The following is an 18,757-nucleotide window of genomic DNA, read 5'->3' on the forward strand; positions in this document are numbered from 1 at the left end:
TAAAACAGATACCAGGAAACTCAGCACTGCTATGGTCTAAGGCAGGCCCTGAAACTAAAACCGTACAAATTAGGTATTGATATTTTACCTGAGAGATAAGATTTAGAGTGAAGTCAGAAACAATCACGCCAATTACTTTGTAAACAGTAAGACAACTCGCAAACCAGATTAGTCTTTCATTTCATGTGTCCTTAATAAAGGAGCTTGAAGATAGGTCCTCCTGTACTTACACAGGGTCAGCATTACTTGTTCAGGTGAGTTGAACAGTTTTCAGTGTAACTGTGCTACTTAGCAATCACCGGCAGGCAGCACTAACAGCTTTCTTCCTTCTGAATTGCAAGTTACAACATGCTTCCTTAAACCTGTTAATTTGTAACCTCTGTTAGAGGCAATACTCCAGGAAGTGGCAAGTCCCGAGCTTTGAGTTCATTCATTGATCTGGCTTCCACGGCAAGCCCTTCTGTTGTCTCACACCGGTATCTGGCTTGCTGTTGTCAAAGTGCATGAGTGTATCCTTTAAGACTCATTTCCAGAAACCGTGCTGAGAATGCACTGGTTTTAGCTCAAATAGCAACACAGTGAACATAAAAGCACAAGTTTAGAGATGCAGATCCAAGGAGAATGTGCAAAGATTGCTAATCAGCAGAGGCTTTTGGTTTATATACACTTGGAAAGCCTCCAGCCCAGGACATTCCATGCATTTTTGACCCAGTTTTGATGCCTCTCCTCAAAGTTAAACAAACAATTCCAAGAACAAGTCTGTAACCAGCCTGCAGGATGGTTCTTACAGCACTTGCTTGAGCTTCATCAGGTTCAGTACCCTAGCACACTTGTTACAAGATTGTTTAAAAGGCTTTTCCACAGGGACTGCAATAAGCTGCAGAGGAAAAGTAACATGCATTCAATGTTATTGTGTTATGTGTGCATGAAAAAGAGGCAAAAGTACTGAAGCAGGAGTGAGGTCTGAAGATGACTGCCATACAGGCTCCCCCCAAAAACCACACGCAGCCCACAGCAATGCCTTGTAGCTTAAGGATAGTGGGATGTAATTGCAATGACTGCTACACATGCGTAGTTTATGCAAACACTGCAGTTCAATTACCTTTTTTCACACACACGCTTTCTTACTGCCTCACTTACTAGCTGCTGAAGGACCTTACACTACACATTTTAGTCAGGTTAGCCTTGAGTTCCAGTGGTGTATTTACAGTCATCTCATCACCAAGAAGCAGTTTGCACATAGTCCATCTTGAAGCCATTTGTCAGTTTGTTTGCCCTTTGCTCGACCACGTTAATGGAAAACTAAAACTTGGGCTGGTTTTAAGGAGAATTGAAGTGGTATTTGTACAGAAGAAGATGGACAGAAGCCTTAGAGATTGCCCTTAGGAGGGGCAACATTGCATAGCAAAAGGCAAATCCCAGAGTAGCCTCAGAAGAGCAATTACTTTTTTTTTTTTTTTTTTTTTTTAAAAAACAGGTAGCAAAAGAAATTTAATGAAGCTGAAGAGCTTGGAAGGCAGTCTTGTTTCTTTTTGTACAACTAAAAGAAATTTACTACAGGGAAGGGAACCACAGACTTGGTCTAAAAGCTGGGGTTTTAAGTTACTGCAGGATCTAGAGCACCATGTGGATTAAACTAGCACCATAAGAACTGGAACCTGAATGAGGAAGAGTCTCTTCTGAAGCAGCTAGTATCTATTCTGCCTACTGTCAGCACACATTAGTAGTGGTCAAGAGATCAGAAACTGGATCACAGTCCTTGTAACTAGCAAATGCTATACTGATTTATGGCTCAGAGACAGTTGAGAAGACTTTATTCCTTACTGTAGGTCATTCTTCTGGTCAGTTTGGCAGTCAGATAGCAAGATTTTTTATCCCTTTGACATCAGGTTGACTGTGATCCAGCTGATCACCTGTACGCCCTTCCTGAGGTTCTATTAGCTTATTAGTAGCAATGAATCTACTTTTGTCCTACTGCACTAGCTACTCATAAAGTTAAACGATTTGCATATGCTTTAGTGATATTTTGTTTGGGGAAAAAGCAGTAGCAGCAGTGTAATAAACGTAGGAAAGAAAAAAAACTCATGCAGAATCCTTAGACTTAGTCCTCCAGACTTAAAGATGGAAAACAAGAATCAACTTTCACCTTTTCCTTTATTGCATCAACCTGCAAAGGAATTCAGAAGGCGCAGCTTAGAAAAATCAAATTCCATATTTAGCATATAAGAGGTAGAAACAAAAGTGTCAGGGAAGAAATAATTAAGGTACAGGAGAGTGAAAATAAAGATACACCAGAGGTATCTGCTTTAAAAAGGCAGCTCTGCTTGTTGCCAGATTGTACTGCATTGATTTCATCAGCTAACTAGAATTACAACCTAATCTTTCAGTAGGTCACATTTTAATCTAAGAATCCTACTCCAGGACTACCAGTCCCAAGAGAGGCCTAGTAATACCTCAGTACATCAGGCATATCTGATAAGCAACATTATTGCTTACATAGCTCCCACCTCCCCCAGGGTGCAGCACTCAAGGATAGCAGATCTCTACATGACTACAGAGTCTTGCCTCTGTGTAGCAGCCAGTCAAGTCTGCTGGACAAAGGGGCACTGTGGACTTCACTGACTCAAGCACTGAACTAAATTTTTACTTCTCACAGAGAAGAGTTTTGAACATTAAGGGATTTAGGCCATTTTATCCACTAAAATAGCTTCAGCAGGACAAATTCTGCAATTGACAGCTAGCATTTAGCTGTGACTAATCTGGTTCAAGTCTGTCAGAAAACTACCGAGCATTTTTGCCATCCTAATGCAACTTCAAGCAAGAGTTGAGTCATACAGATAATTAGTGTCATTAAGCATCAGAGCCATATTTTAAAGTTAAATGCACAGCAGACAAGGTTAACTCAAGTTCTAGCAATAATCAAGCTTTTTTAGTACACAGACTAGAATTTAGTTAGCTTATTCCCTGCTGGGATTTCCAATTGACATGGCATATAAAAAGCCTGAATCCTGGAGCTACTTAAGACACTGCCCATGGTCAGGCAAATACTACTGATGCATGTTCTGCAACTGGTAGAAAGGGCGGAGTCTGCAAATGTTTCAGTCTCTTAGAGGGCGAAGTCTCTCCCCAGATGGACTGAAAAATAAGTGTGGACATGGACAGACAGACATTTGACAAAGCCCATATCAATGTTAGTAGCAAGCAGACAGTCTCAAGGCATACGCACCACAGTGACTAACGAGCTTTCAGTGGTGGAGAAGCAGCTGCTCTTACCTTGGTCAAGTACTCCTTCATGACCTGAATAAAGTATGGCATGGCAAAGTCCATGATGTTGTGCCTCCACGCTGTTTCCAAGACAACGTCAGGCCTTAAAAGATCATAGCAGGTAAAGAGACAAGCACCAAAGCATTCTTTCTTGTTCTCCTGCAAGAACCACTGCAACAATTCTTCTGCCAACTCAGTATCTTTGGATTCTGAAGCATATTGCATTGCATCCTACAACAGGAGAGAGACTGGTTAGCTTGATGTACCAAGGTACACTCACTGACGTGGATGTGGTATTTAACTAAGCTGCAACTTATTACTGACATTAGCAAAGAAGAAGATTCTACAATTTGCTTCTAAGAATTCTGCAGCAAGATTGGCCAGATTACTGAGCACCAAGAGGCACCACCTAGTGGCATCCAAAAAGATGCAGCTCGACTGGAAAGTTGAGAGATCAAATTTGAGAGTTTGGGAGTCAGTCGAAAGACCTCAAATAAGTCAAGTATACTAAACCAGATCTGCATATGTGTCTTACCTTGTACAGTCTGTCCTTCTTACAGAGTTCCACACTCTGCTTCCAGCGATTGTTTCCTTTGAACAGATAGGCAGCAATCCTTCGGAACTCTATCAGCTCGTGTTTCTCCAAACGTTGAGCAAGAGAAATGTTGTCAAAGTTGTCATAAGCATCTATAGAAGTCCTAAGGGCCTGAGTCAAGAACAACAAAAGTTACTCACATCTCACAAATACAATTGCATCCTCTAAATTGTATGGAAAATAACTGCATCTGTTCTATATTTGTATTTCTAAGAAGATCAGGTATTCTAACTAGACCTGCAGAAAGATCTATATTTTTTGGTCAAGCTAGCATTTGACACATATGGAGTTCAGAGTATTCCAGTTTATACGTTTCAGCAGTGATTGTTGAGGTTAAGAGACTGAATATCTACTGTACAGCCTACAAACAGAACAAAAGCTAGACATAACTGTTTGACCTTTCTTCAAATTCTTTCTTTAGCATCCATTGTTTTCTTAAAATAAAGGCTAGATCTGTAACACTCAAGGTAGGAATCTGCCACTCTCCTCAGCAGGAACAACCCAGAAAGCTCCCAAGAAGTCACTGACTGTTCTTCACTTAATCCTTCCCTAACCACAGCCAACCCTGTGAAGCCACAGAGAACACATACACTTAAGGAATGTAGGTTAACAGCAAGCAGGCCAAACCGACTGAAAACAAGAGAAACCTGTGTTTCTAAACATTAAAGACAGACTCAGAACACTAGGTTAATACTGACACAGAAGCCAGCTAGAACTTCATCTGAAGTTCACAAGTAGATCCTTCTGGTTTGGATCACACATAAGACAAATCCATTTCTGTTTCAGCAGCTACCCTTTCTAGACAATACATACCTGGTAGTCTTCTTCAATAATGAAGAGGTTGTTCAGGGACTCATTCACTGATTTGTTGTTGTGATTTTGAACAGAGCGCAAGTAAGGTTTAACCAGGGGTAACTGTTTAACCTTCAAGGAAGCAGACAGATCAACTTAAGTCGCGGTAACTCTTTCCAGACACCCCCTAGCATTTTCCCTGAGAGGCAGTGAAGTAGCAGAATGTTTTGAAATGCTACTATACCTAAATGCTTTTCCAATTGCAACTGATTTTTGATCTGAACAGTAGAAAATTTACCTTTGTGAAGAAGGTAACAGCACGAGTATGGTCAAGTCGAGGGGACAACACCATCAGCAGATCATTGAGCAACAGAGGTTTGAATTCCAAATAGAATTGAACTGCTTTGTAGTACAGCTCCACATTGGCCACCTAGAAATGAACAAGGACATACATTAAGAGCAGAAACTTGATTGTAAAGGAATCCAAATGAATTATGGACATAACCTTAAGACATTCCAGCACAACCAAGCCACAAATGCAAGACTGTCTCTAGGAGTCGTCTCAGTTACTGCAGTTGTCTTCTTTTGAAATTATGTGGCAGTACCAAGAACTTTCAATTTTAAACAGACTACAGGTGAAGAATGGAAGTGCACATAAAGTTTAAAAGTTTACCTCCTTCCACTAGGAAAGTAGTACCTTAGTTATGATATCTTTGAATTGTCCTTCTTTCCAAGCATCTGTTGGGTGATTCATCATTGTGATTATGGCATTATCATATTCTTCATACTTATCATACAAGAACACCAATTCAGCCCAGAGATGGGCTTGTTCTGCAGCTCTCAGAACCTAAGCAAAGAGCATTTTAGAAATTCCAATCAATATACACATATATTGCTATCAGCATCCAACACTACTCAAGTGTCGCTATTGCAAAAGCTAGGGGACACACAATCCTGACAGATGTGTTTTAAGTTTCAGGTTTAACAACTCTGAGGCGTCTCACCTTGGGGATGTTGACTCTGGACCAGAACAGTTCCAAGTGCTCCCTCATCTTCTGTGGTTTGAACTTGGAGTAAAGAATTGCTAACTCTGTAAACATCCCCATGTGTGCTCGCTCAAGTCCAAGTGCTGCTTCCAACATAGTTATCAGCTCTTCAAAGTAGCCACGATCCTAAAAAACACAGTTAGAGATGTTTCACATTAGGAACAAATCTCACTGACTGTCAGCTTTACTCTACTGGCAACGCAGTCTTTGACTGTACAATAGCAGTCAGCTTAATTACCTGGTAATAATTGATAAGCTCTTCCAACTCATCTGCATGCACTACAATATGAAGTCCACACATCTGGGCCAGGCGAAATTCTTTTCCATCAACACAAGCAAAGCAGACCTGGAAAGAACAATTGTGTTATAGCTTGCAGAAAGCCTCTGAAGAAGCTAGAGCTTTGGAGTTCTCTAACTTATTCAAGCAGTAAATTTACCTCTTTCCACGTGCGAGTACTGTTTGCTTTCCGAGCACCATCCACAGCTGCCTGGTATTCACCTAGGTGAACTAAAGTTGAGGCTAAACGGCCAAAGTTGGACACATTGTTATACAACAGCTTAGCAGCTTCATACATCTTTTCATCATAACAGCGATCACCAACCTGCAGGAGAGCATAACCGAGTTATAAGAGCTGTTCAGTCAGACTTAAAATACGTAGCATTCAAGCCATTATCGAAATGGAAATGCCTTTAAGGTTCAAGACCTACATATCCAAAGAGATAGAAGATCCAATGCCACTTTATAACAACCCCCACTGCTGACACAGCACAACTGAAAATCAGTCTCACTCACTTGCTGGATATGTGCATTGTTGGGTCCATTGATAAATTCTTCTAGCTCTGCCAGACGGTTTGTTTTAGCAAGAGCAAAGATTAATTCTGTTTCCACATATGATTCCCGGGCCTTCTTGCGTGCCATCTGAAGGTATTTCACCAGTTCTTCCCAGTTTCCTATCAAACAGAGTTCAGAATGTTTACTTCTCACCACTGAGATCACTGGTGTTTTAGTTATACTACCACCTCAACCTAGTTTTCCATAAATAGTTCAATAGACATTCCCCAACAATTAAGGCCAGCCTTTATACTGCATGTGCTACATTAGATAAGGTCACTTTATGACAGGCCCAACCGAGTGAATTCTGGTTAACTGCATGCAAAGACCACCTTAGAAGCAACTGCTCTGACAGAAGCCTCCAGCTATGTAAAAAAGGTAGCCACAAGACAACTAATTATCTGCAAAATCAGTACAGTATCTTCTCCCACCCTTCTTGAGGGCAGTCTTTGAAGCATCAGATTCTTCTGCTTACATCAAGAAATAGGTTTGGCAGAACTGCAGTTTCTGAGGATCATGCAAAAAAACAAACAAACAAAAAAACTAAACAAGATCAACGGCAAGATTTTATATAAAACTTCATCATACCACTGGCATTGGCAGCTTGAACAACTTCCATGTACGAGGAAGGATCATCTGCTTTAATGTATGAATCAATTGCTTCCTTTACCATCCCTTTCTGAAGCTGTGCTTTAGCCAGCTGACTCCACACAGCAGGCTCATTGCAGCGCTCAGCAAATTCATATGCACGATCCAGGTTTCCAATGTGCTCTATTAATACCTACAAAGAGGGTTACCATGATCAGTCACTATCTAGTAAGTTTTACAAGATACTAAGACATGTGTTTCACATTACAGCTCTTCAGTGAATTCACAGTTGCTTTTAAACAACAGACAACACTACACAATGCACACAGTACTAAGATTTTATGCTTAGGAAGTTTCCCTCACTACAGGATTGGATACACACCAAATACTGGTTCTACTTCACAGGACATGACACACAGCAGCTTTTGGTGCTAACTGGTATTAACTACCAAAGTCACAAGTTAACAACAAAATCCTCACGTGAAGATGTGCACATGTCACAGTTATCATGGACAGATTTTAGGATACCTGTACAGCTGATGTGTTCACATCAAACTTCCTGAAGATGGCAAACGCCTCCTCAAACAGCTCATTGCTGATAGCTATATTGGCTATGTCTGGAGCATCATAGTTATCCAGGCGGTTGATGTATTCCATGACACGGGTGCGATCAGCCTTAATAGCTGTGAGAATCAGCAGGTTCTGCAGGTTCCTACACAGAGAAAGAAAATACTACTGTAAATCAAGTAAAGAACAAGAGATTCACCCTCTCTTCTGGAGAAGCTCCTAGTTTGCTTGCTGTTCCACGTTACAGCAGTTCAACGCTCACATCAGGTATAAATTCAAGTTTCTTGTGACCCAGTTTTGACATTACACACCTGTGCTCACTGAATACAGAGTTATCGAGAACTATTTTCTCCAACAGTTCAATAAGCTCATTGGGAAGATCTGCAGTCATGAAGGCCTTCACAGTAACAGACACCTCCTCAGGATCCTGGGTCTCTGACAGTGCAGTCTGTACAACCTGTGGGCAGAGTCATTGACAGGTCAGGTGAGTCAGGTGCAAGCAAGTCAGGTTAGGACAGTAAAGGCTTTTAGCACTGCAGCTGTTATACCTGGTCAATTAGTGGTCTTCTGTACGGGTTGCTTTCCAGCAGCACACTGGCCCACAGCTCAGGGTCTTTACGGCGAACTAAGTAGCGGGAAAGGCTTTTGAAGAGAGAGTTCTCATTGCACACCTAGTGAAAGGCAAAGGCTTTTTAGAATGAAGCCACAACCACGTAAGCCTACTACTAGCCGACAAACTAATTGTACTGCAACATCAAATCAGCTCCCCTGAGATGCAGGCTAGAAATCTCAGGCTTTGATACTACCACTAGCCCCCCATTCTAGAATTTCCAGGGGAAAGTCCCATTTCTCATTCATATGCAGAGGGCCAATCAAACAGCTACCATTCTGTTGCAAGTGAGCAGGTTCTAACTTAGTGCTTTTTAGGAAGTAAATGCTGTTGTCAGCCATAAGCCCAAAGTACTCATCCCCGTGATATTCCTGCTAGCACTTGACCCACAAGTCCTCTGTTTGGCCATACGTACATTGATCAGCTCCAAATCACACTGTCCACGCTCATAAGCCACGCAGGCCAGGTGCGGGTCCCTCTTCTCACAGTACTTGCCAACAACTCGGCTATCATAGTAAGGATTCTCACGCAAAAATCTTTCTGGGTTGTTGTTGCTATCAATGTATATTTTGGCCAATGCATTGTGTGTTGCAGGCTCCTCACAACCCTCATGAATTCTTGCCTCCAGCCAGGGCAGAAGTAGTTTCAGCCTAGAAGAAAGGTGGGTTTTCTCGCATTAAAGGTTGAGTAAGTAACCACTTGAATGGTTTCTTCACTGTGAAAGTCAGCTTTAGTGTATGAAGAAGTCAGTAATTAAACCAGAGTTTCAGTACTCCATTTTGGCTTAGATTCTGTTTCACTACTGAAGGCTACTTAATGAAGGTCCTCACATCAGCCAAGAATGAAAGCAGACTGCTGCTGCTTTCTCACCTAAAGACAACTTCTGGCTGTCATTACCAGATTCAGTTCCTTAATGAGGACATGCACGGATGAATGAACATTATAACCATTAGCAGTCTAGCAGTATTAGGAGACTTGCAGAAATTTAATACCTGTTTCTTTTCTCAACCTCTGCAACAAGTTCATCAGTTGAAAACTGGCCTCTCACTACAAGGATAAGGTTCTTTATCACATCTTCAGAGCAATCCACATCAAGCAGTCCTCCAATAACAACAGGCAGGCGGCTTGGATTCACCTAAATAGGATCATTTTAAGAAGTCAGCACGTTGTCATGCAGCACAGGTATACTATACTGTACTATACAGGTTCAATACTTCTCCCCAGAACACCACATAAAGGGTACTTCACTCAGAGTGACCTCACCTTCTTGCCCTTTTCTCCCATCTCCCGAGTTCTGAACACAGGAAAAAAAACAAATCAATTCTCCAGTCGTAACAGCCAGTGGCTCACTAGTGCTCACTCCCCACAGGAAGAGCTGCTGAGCAAACTAATTTGTCCCTGGAGGAAACTGTGCAGGAGAATTGCCTGCCCTCTCTGCCCCAAAGCTGAAAGTTAAAACCATCTTAAGAAACCCATAGCTATTCTACCAAGCCTTCCTTCTTTATGAGGCACATTACCAGGTTACTGCTCAATTTGACTGGAGAATAAATAAAAGACATGACTCCCATAAGGGTTAGCTTGTCAAAGGCCATTAGTAGATACTTAGACATCACTCAAGTATGGGACTTTTTGCCAAATAACTGCAAACATTATGCTTATGGTCAGACACAGTACTAGAAAGGTTGATCAGTTTGACTCACTAAAGCCAAGTGACCCGTTGCAGCTTACCTTCTGTACATAAATCTCAATATATTTTTGGAGATTATTTCTATATAAGTACAGCACCAAGTCGTGGACAAAGTCGAAGCGATCACACACAATGATGAGCGGTAGCTGGTCAGTGAGTTTAGCTTCCTACAAGGAGAAGAACTTCCATTATTTGGTTTCGTTCTCAGATTTTAGCAGACAAATACAATTGAACTTGAAAGTTCAAAATTCAATGGTTGATCAAATAACAGTGTATCACTCAACTTCATGTTTGCAATATGCAGCATAAGAGAGTACTCACGCCCATATCAGGGCATACAGCAAGAAGCCTTCTGAAGGTTAATCGTGGTTCTTTGCATGGCAAGATCTATGAAGTTTTACAACACAGTACAGCTATTGTAAGTCTAAGCTCTAAGTAGCATTTTTAGTTGCCACTGATGTTCAGTGTGCAGGATTAGCACTCTGGGATTTCAAAAGGAATTTAACCAAGACTTGAGTTGTAGACCAGAACAGAAAGCTTACGAACAGAATTGACTTTAAGCGTCACGTGTCCTGTGATACCTTGCAGCAATGGATTTAGAGAACAGCAAGAATCAAACTAGTACTAAAATTGTTAACCAGATTAAGATAGCTAAAACCATTCCGAGCATCAGATTACAACAGTTACAGCACTAAAGCTTGCCTATGTGCTGGACACTAGTCCAGACATGCATTTCAGATCACTTATTTGAACATGCACATCCCAGAATATAATCCTACATGTACAAATTATAGTTAAGGAGTTTACACAGGGAGGCCTGTACTGGGAGATTTACCTGGTACATGTCCTGCACATTCCAGACACGGAACAGCACAAAAAACAATAGCTTTCATCAGGAATTTGACAGCTCGATAACTTAACTTAGCTGGCTTGATCAATTTACATACCTTACACCTCAGTGAAACCAGTTTGTTTTGTTTTTCTTTTAAAGAGAATTCTCATTTCAAATGAGTTTTGCCATCTTCAGATACGATCAGCAAAATCTAAGACTATACTATGTAACTGACAAACACGAAGGCAGGAAATGTTCCCAGATAAAGTTTTCCCCTCCCACACTGCTTCTACTATTTCCAACGAAGTTACATTCATCAATGAGCTCAGTACTGATCATAGGCTACAGAATCTGATCTTAGAGTGCACTGTCTTTTTTCACTCTTCTGAGCTATGTCAGAAATGCTCTGAATCCCAGCAGGAATGGTCAGTTATCATGGATTTACACTGACTGGCATATCCTAGCAGAGCTAAACCACAGTTCACTTGGCTCAAGTCTCCAAAGGAGAAGACTTGCTTTCACAGAGCTGCCTTATTTTGTTAGCAATGCAGACAATGTTTTTATCAGAACCCCAAACAATTCAAGGCAATCCACCCCTATCCAAATGTTACCTTGAGGAAGTTTTTAACACGTTCTGGATCATAGCAGTTGCTTTCCCTGCAGATTCTTTCTACTTCTTTAATCTGTCCTGTCTTGCATGCAGCTTGAATATACTTGAAGTGCACATCTGGATCCTGGCTAAAGTTTACAATGGAGCCCAGGAAATAAAATAAACCTTGAAGGAAACAGTCAACATGTTATTTTGCTAGTATTTGATTGGAGAAATACTAGATTCTGAGAAAGTCTGTCTAGTTTTGATTGCAAGAAAACCCAAAATCGGATCACTGCAGAAGTTCACAAAGGCTACACAAATTTATGGTGAGCATTTTGGACAAAGGAAGAATGTTAGCAGTTTCTTCAATTGCAATACTTGACTTTTTAGGCTGCCCACAGCTCAAAGCTTTCTGGTAGCATTCAAAAGAACTGAAATATTCCAGACCATCAAAATATGCAACACTGAGTGTTGGTGGCAACTTGAAAGAGGAGCTTTAAGCTTTAGGTCAGGTTTCAAGATAGTTTTGAGGAAGAGGTTCTTAAGCTAAATATGGCTTTCAACAGGTAAGACAGCCCTTCATATACACTTGTACAAAGGTGAGCACTAATTGCTTTTGCTAGAGACAGGAGCACGAACTCACCTTCAAAGCTCTTGAAGGACTCAAACAGCTCAATAAGTGACTGTGTTGACAGCTGTTCGTGGTATTTTGAAGCTACCTGCACACAGATCTGCAGGTTCTGGCGGATGTTGGCAGACAACATAGCACGCAGACACTCCAGAGAATCTTCTACTGACAAGGAGCCAAAGTAGTTCACTAGCCACTGCAGAAACACATCAGCCATTTCAGACCCAAGTAAAACACTGTACAAGCTGAAATCAGTGTTGAAAGAAATTATTAATGGCCTGGCTTTTACTAGATTCAGGATATTTGATTTCATACCTCAGGATTGAGAAGATGAGTGTGAACTACTGCACGCTTGATGTCATACAAGTCTGTGAAGTGTTCGAGTGCTCTCTGCAGCAAGCCAGCTTTCTCACACAGCTGAGCTATGTGAGCCCGATCATAATGAGTAAACATTTGGTTTCCCAGGATAGCATCTGCAACCTAGAAGTAATAACGATCAGTTGCTACTGCCACAAATCATTGCTTAGCTCCATACAAACAGCAACACACAGAAATTCTATCAAGAAATAATCTGAAGAGAAACTATCTTAGGGGTTTGAAGTAGTTATTAAGAAAAAAACAATTATAATTTTACAGTTGAAGCAGAGATGCTTTCATAATTTTACTTGTTCATCAGTGCCATTTGATACAGACCACAAAAACTAGTGGCTAGTCCAGCTACAGACAAGCCTGATCCAGCATAACTCTCAAAGCATACCTGGGGTGCATGCATGAGGTTCATCTCAAGTAAACGTGTTTGCAGGGGACCCTCTGAGGGGCGATTATTCTTCAGTGCATCCAGTAAGAAGGCTGTACATTGCTGAATTAAGTTATATTCCATAAAAACATCCACAATCTGCCAGAAAAAGAAAAAGCAGGCTTTTAATTTGAACCTGGAAACACACTTAGACAAAGGAACATCAACTGCAGCTTCTACTGCATTAAGCTGCCACTTATATTCTTAAAACTAAGCAAGAAATGGCATTGCCATTGTGTGGACACACTTCACAGTGAAGTGAACCCAAACATACCATTAGGGAAAGATTTTGAACTGTATGTAATATAGCTCCTTTTACCAATTTAAGGACTCAAGAGTTAACATTTCATAGCAGTAAAATTATTTACTTGTGTTATGTCTGCAAGAGGCTCTTCATCTTGAACAAGCATTTGGGCAAACTGCTGTCCTTGATCAGGGCTGATTCTCATTACGTTCCTCAGCAAGAAAATCCAGTCTGGAGTATACCCAACCTGAAGAGATAGTGAAAAGTAGTAATTCAGCAAGAGAGCAAGCTTTGTTACATACAGAGCTCAGTAAGAGCCTCTGTCAGCAGCTTACACAACCCAGTCACAATTTCCTCATTTGGAGGAGGCTACATAGGGAAGTACAAGAGGATGCACGTATGAAGTCCAGGAGTAATTAATAACAACAGAACCTTAGATCTAAGTAGGTACCACATAGAATTTAAAATACCAATTATTCTTAAACAGAGAATGGATATAGCAATCAAGTTTCCTCTTACCTTCTTAGCATACAAAACAATCTTCTGGACTTGTCCTGTTTCAGCAAAACACTGGATGACTTTGTTTGGAACATTGGCTCTCAGATAGACACTAAGTGCTAGTGTAGGGTCTACAGATTTCACAAGGTCTCCCAGCTCCTCTGAGCACTCCAGCTGTTAAAAATAAATACAGTAAGTCAAGCCTGACTGTGTTACACTAAAGTGCATTATTACGTTCTTCCTTATTTTTCTTCTTGTTTATTAAACAAACAAGAAAACATCAAGAATCATATTGATAGCATCCTCTTGGAAGAAAATTGATAGATATTCATCTCATCTCAGCCATTTGATGAGTCTAGTGCACTGAAGAGCTGCCCAGCTGAGTTTTCCTCTCAAAAAAAAGGCATTTTTAGGCAGTTATGTCCCTTCAAGTCTTTACAAATATCCACCCCCAAAATACCTTATCTTCTTTTAACCATTTTTCCAGAAGTTGCTTGCGTCCCTGCTGAAGCACCGGTCTGCAAAGTTCCAGAGACTCATACTTATTCAGTTGCCCTTGGTCAAGCAGAATACCAAAATACTGGAGTAAAGGGGAAGTCTGTCCTGGTTGTGCTGGAACACTCTGGAAACGGCGTATGGTGTCTGGAGTACGCAGAATTCCCTGCCAGAAATAGAGATGCATTTCAGTTCTCTGTTCTGCTATTGTGGCTTGGCAAGAGTTCCTCCAGAAAGCTGAAGTTAGAAATGCTTACTATGGCAACATTACGTTTTTCCAACCCAGAAAAATTGCCAGAAGCAGTATGGCTGAACACTGCATTGGAGATGTTTTGACAGAAGGCGTGCAATAATGACCTATTAAATATGTATTGCTACTGATACTAGACTTAAGTTCAGAGGACAGTCCTATAGAATTAAGACATTCTTCTCCTTGCAGCCAGTTTCCTCTCATCTGAATTTAGCATGCTAAATACTCTTTGCTCTTAGTCACCCTTTTTTACCCTATTTACAGGTATGGCCCCTGCTAGAGGCTGTCCTTTCACAGAGACTTTTCCTATCACTGGGGGGACTAAAGTAAATATTAGAAACATTAAGCCACAGAGACATTACCTCAATTATTCCTCTCTCTCTGCGGGTTCTATCCCAGCTTTAGAACCTTCTGGCATACAAGTACTGTCAGAACACCATGTACAGGTTCTTCATAGCTATGTTAAGAAGCACTACGATAGGACAGTAGCATTAACGTAGCCACTAATGAAATCCAGTGAACCTTCCTGAAGTACAAAGCTTAAGCCAGCAGAGACAAGTATCATTCTGGATGCTCAACCATTACCTTTGGGGCATTAGCTGCCACTTTTGCTGCCTCCGAATAGTTCCCTTGTGCAAACAATGCATTGAATTTTCTGGCAAAAAGTTCCTCAGCTCCGGCCAGGTTGTTGCGGACAGCCATTCGTAAAGCTAGGTCAGGATTCTGCAGCACGTTTGTAATGTAGGGAATAATATTCTCTTCTTCCACACAGACTGATAACACCTGAATAAATTATCAAGGAAAGCTCCCAGTCAGTTCAAATGTAAGAAGAAAGCCAACTACTAAGTTCATCTCTAAAACAAAAGCTATAGCATACACGGAAAGCTTTTCTGTCCCTTGATAATGGCAAAGCTTTGCCATTATTTGAGAAACATACCTCTAGCTGGAAAGAACCTCTATTTAACCACTTACTGCACAAGGGAGACGAGTAACAGTCTGTTTGAACTGTTTATAAAAGTCAGAAATAACAGAGATCTAAGTATCACAATTGTGTAACGTGCACTCAGCATCTTAAGTAACCAATCCTAGAGGGTGAAATAGGAACAAATCTGCTCAGTATTACTAACACAAGCAACAACAGGTGAGATAGTTCAGTCCTGAGGCATAGCTGCATATCAGCAGACTGTTCAACCAAATTAGATACTTATGGAGACACGTTAGCATGTTTTCACTGGGGCTCACAACATGATCAGAAATGAAATGCCCTGAATGAAGAATTTCAAGTTAGTGTAGTAAGACTGCATTAACGTGTGCTCTGTAATAAGCCAACATCTACCTTAAAGGAAGTATATCTCGTTCTATCCTCACAGTAGGATGGTGCTTAGATCCACTGATTGCCATTAAAAATACTTATTTATAATTATGCAATGAGAACCTGAGTTTTAAAAAAACTATTAGACAGACAAGCTGCACTAACGTTCAGATAACTGATATTACCATACTCCTCCCTCTGATTTCTGTCTCATTCATTTGTGAAGACTTAAGTACCAATATGAACTCTGTAGCCTTATCATTAAAGTTCACTGGGATTGCCTAAGCAAGTGGTTTCCATTCCTTACTTGTCCCTTCCTGTTTACTCCTATAATTCCAGCTGTTGCTTCATGCTGTGCAGTAACAAATATGGTCTCTCCACTGATTCTGTTCATGTAAATACAGGTGCCAGTTTCCAGGTCATACAAGTGAATATAGCCATACTTTGTTATCAGAAACACCACATCATGCTTGTCACTGATCTGCAAGACAGGAATAGATTAAATCAATTTTGGTATTGAATAAAATGATTGGATGCTTTTGAGAGTCAGATAATTACATCACTTCAAAAAGTGCTGCTACATCTTTACTGAATACTTGAGTACTCTCACAGTAGACTAAGGCTTTAATAGCTCGGAAGTCTGTTCAATATACATGGATATTTGTTCTATAAATAAGAATGAACCATCTTCACACACTGCTTAAGTCCCCATTTTGATTTTAGCACTACTGAAGCAGAAGTAGAAATCACACTAGTTAAGTTCAGGTTTATATTGATCACCTGGCTCCCAGTGCCCTGCTACTCAGTCATACCCACCAAGAGAAGCTGCAGATTGGTTCCTGTGTATGGCTATCATACCTGCATTGCAACAGGAAAGTCATTCTGTGCTTCAGGAGGAAAGAAGACATCCACTGCTTTCTTTGGGAATGGCTGATTCCCAGTTGGTGGTGTGCCAACCTCGATGATGTGCAACTGTGTAATAGGTAAGATTAGTTTGTTAGTTACCATGTAACACATGTAACAAGAGATTTAACAATAAAGATATGGCAACTCTTTTGCTGCCAAGCCTAAATCCAAAGCTTATGCAAGCAGAAGAGCTAAACCAGTCTTCCTGAATATTTGCACAGGTGTAAGGTGTAGCATATTGTACTCACACTCCCTGCATGACAAAAATGACTTGAGCATGATCTTGAGTTATTTCTAGCTACTTAGAAGCTTAAAGATCTCTTAGGTCACTTTTTATTGCACTCTTTCAACTTGGCTCACATTCTACAGAGACAGCTCTGAAAATGTTTCTCTGAACATAGCTTTAGTTTTACTTTGTTTCAACTTTCACTTACAGTAGTTCATATAGCTCTGGTGTTGGCATTAGACTGCGGCAACATCACTGTTTCATTTTCTTCATCCAGTAATTTGGAAGTTTAGTCTGATACTGGCAATCAGCACAGAGATTACGACAGCTTTTCACTTCAGCTTCACTTGTGAAACTGGGAGTCAGATCCTTCAAGCTGGTAACTAGTTTGCAGACACAACACGCCACCTTCACTTCCACTTCATGACTGGAAACAGGCTTCCACATCAGGTAGTCCTGCTGTGAAACTATTCATGCCCCAGTTTTCGTACACACTACAGCAGCAGCATCCAGACTAACAGACAGTCCTTCACTTTTTTCTTTATGGCAACCTGGTCTATTAAGCCACTTTGTTTCCTGACAGCAGGTGATCAGGATCAGTCACTGAAGACTACAGCAAGCAGAACCAAGTCTTACCTTACCCCCAGCTTGCCCTCTTACTGCAAAACAGAAGAGAGTGGATTCTTCAGCATTTCCTTCCATCTTGAACTGTGCAAAGCTAGCTGCATGCCCCTCGATCGGCTGTGAAACTTTTCTGTCTACAGAATAGAGCTGCATTGCTCCCACAACACGGTTTTGCTAGATGAGACAGAACAACAATCAGATGCAGCCCAGCAATTTCACACAGGTTAATGTTACTGAGCACCTTGTCATACTAAGCTGAATTACCTGTGCAGATATGCCTGTTAGCAGGAGCCATTTCTGCTTCGCATCAGTACGGTAGTTGATGATCTGGCAGCCAGCAAGACTAGAGTGGCGATCAAACATTTTCACAGGCTGGGACTCTCCCTCCATACTCCAATGGTAGACTGCATTATCCGTTACAAGGGCAACAGTATTCAGGGAGATCCACTTCCAGAAGGTGACGTCATCTGTCATTGTGTGAGCCTTCATTTTGCTCTTCATTTCAATGTTAAATATTTGAAGCGTTTTTCCAGCTGGAAAACATCATGTTGTTAGCCAGGGTGTTGCAGTTTCCACCTGTCACTTCAAGCACTGGTTAAAAGTAGAAGAGCTGCATTGTGATGTTAATCTATCATGACTTTTTTAGACCATGCTATTGTATATTGGCAGCATCATTTAGTGATTAATTATTACTTTTAACCAGACTGCATTCCTAATTTTACCACCACGTATTCATATGCTTTTTGGTCTGAATTTGCCATTCGCTGACCAAACAGATGTGGAAAAGAGCTTGGTAGAAGACAAAAGCTTCAGCTACACAAGCCCTGTGATACTTATGTACATCAAATCCAGGCCATGGTAATGCTGAGTCTCTCAGAGGTCATGAGGAGAGCTATGTCAGTGCCATTCAAAATGAAGTCCACATCTGTTTCAAGAATAACACAACATAACATGGAAAAGTCGAGCTGCTAGACAGCTGTCATAATTCAGACTCATTAACCAAAGCCCTCAAGTCACACTATTGGGATACACAGAGCTACTGGCTGCAAACCAGACTAACACAAACTGTGCAAGGAAAGGAATCTAGCAACCAACACAAGCTCTAAAAGGCAAAAGGACAAGTTACTTTAATTACACAGAATGGTGAATGAAAAACCTCAGAATGTTAGGCTTTCAGCTGTTTAACATGCCTAATCAGCCACGTCCACCATAAACCTGAGCTATTTGATTCTGCTTTCTGTTTTCATAAGACAAGACAGCAACTAGTACAGTCAATTGAAATAACTCACCATCTGCACACACAAGAAAGCATTAAAGTTGTGACAAAACAGTAGCACAGTATTAAAGTCAAACTTACATAACATTGAGCACAT

The 18,757-nt window shown here is 40.9% G+C and overlaps 1 protein-coding gene across 2 annotated transcripts in view; it reads right to left on the reverse strand.

Annotated features, from left to right (window-relative positions):
- CLTC (clathrin heavy chain) overlaps positions 1-18,757 on the reverse strand; it is a 29,305-nt gene that overhangs the window by 2,571 nt on the left and 7,977 nt on the right. Inside the window, exons 3-30 of one of the 2 annotated variants that reach the window (XM_042830010.1) lie at positions 17,649-17,917; positions 17,397-17,558; positions 16,487-16,600; positions 15,936-16,109; positions 14,902-15,099; positions 14,032-14,232; positions 13,593-13,745; positions 13,198-13,320; positions 12,791-12,928; positions 12,349-12,513; positions 12,049-12,229; positions 11,425-11,588; positions 10,023-10,148; positions 9,287-9,429; positions 8,710-8,944; positions 8,233-8,355; positions 7,996-8,141; positions 7,646-7,829; positions 7,118-7,310; positions 6,491-6,648; positions 6,135-6,299; positions 5,936-6,043; positions 5,656-5,823; positions 5,349-5,498; positions 4,950-5,081; positions 4,673-4,783; positions 3,800-3,970; positions 3,274-3,495 (exon numbers count right to left, since the gene is read on the reverse strand). In XM_042830010.1, the coding sequence (XP_042685944.1) occupies positions 3,274-3,495; positions 3,800-3,970; positions 4,673-4,783; positions 4,950-5,081; positions 5,349-5,498; positions 5,656-5,823; positions 5,936-6,043; positions 6,135-6,299; positions 6,491-6,648; positions 7,118-7,310; positions 7,646-7,829; positions 7,996-8,141; positions 8,233-8,355; positions 8,710-8,944; positions 9,287-9,429; positions 10,023-10,148; positions 11,425-11,588; positions 12,049-12,229; positions 12,349-12,513; positions 12,791-12,928; positions 13,198-13,320; positions 13,593-13,745; positions 14,032-14,232; positions 14,902-15,099; positions 15,936-16,109; positions 16,487-16,600; positions 17,397-17,558; positions 17,649-17,917 (4,577 nt within the window). Of the gene's footprint in view, positions 1-3,273; positions 3,496-3,799; positions 3,971-4,672; positions 4,784-4,949; positions 5,082-5,348; positions 5,499-5,655; positions 5,824-5,935; positions 6,044-6,134; positions 6,300-6,490; positions 6,649-7,117; positions 7,311-7,645; positions 7,830-7,995; positions 8,142-8,232; positions 8,356-8,709; positions 8,945-9,286; positions 9,430-10,022; positions 10,149-11,424; positions 11,589-12,048; positions 12,230-12,348; positions 12,514-12,790; positions 12,929-13,197; positions 13,321-13,592; positions 13,746-14,031; positions 14,233-14,901; positions 15,100-15,935; positions 16,110-16,486; positions 16,601-16,968; positions 17,366-17,396; positions 17,559-17,648; positions 17,918-18,757 lie in introns of those variants that run through there. The other variant, XM_042830011.1, reaches the window with a different exon arrangement.

Source organism: Centrocercus urophasianus, unplaced genomic scaffold, assembly GCF_019232065.1.
Source record: "Centrocercus urophasianus isolate 14NV4802_14NV808 unplaced genomic scaffold, USGS_Curo_1.0 seq_33, whole genome shotgun sequence".
Taxonomy (NCBI): Eukaryota; Metazoa; Chordata; class Aves; order Galliformes; family Phasianidae; genus Centrocercus; species Centrocercus urophasianus.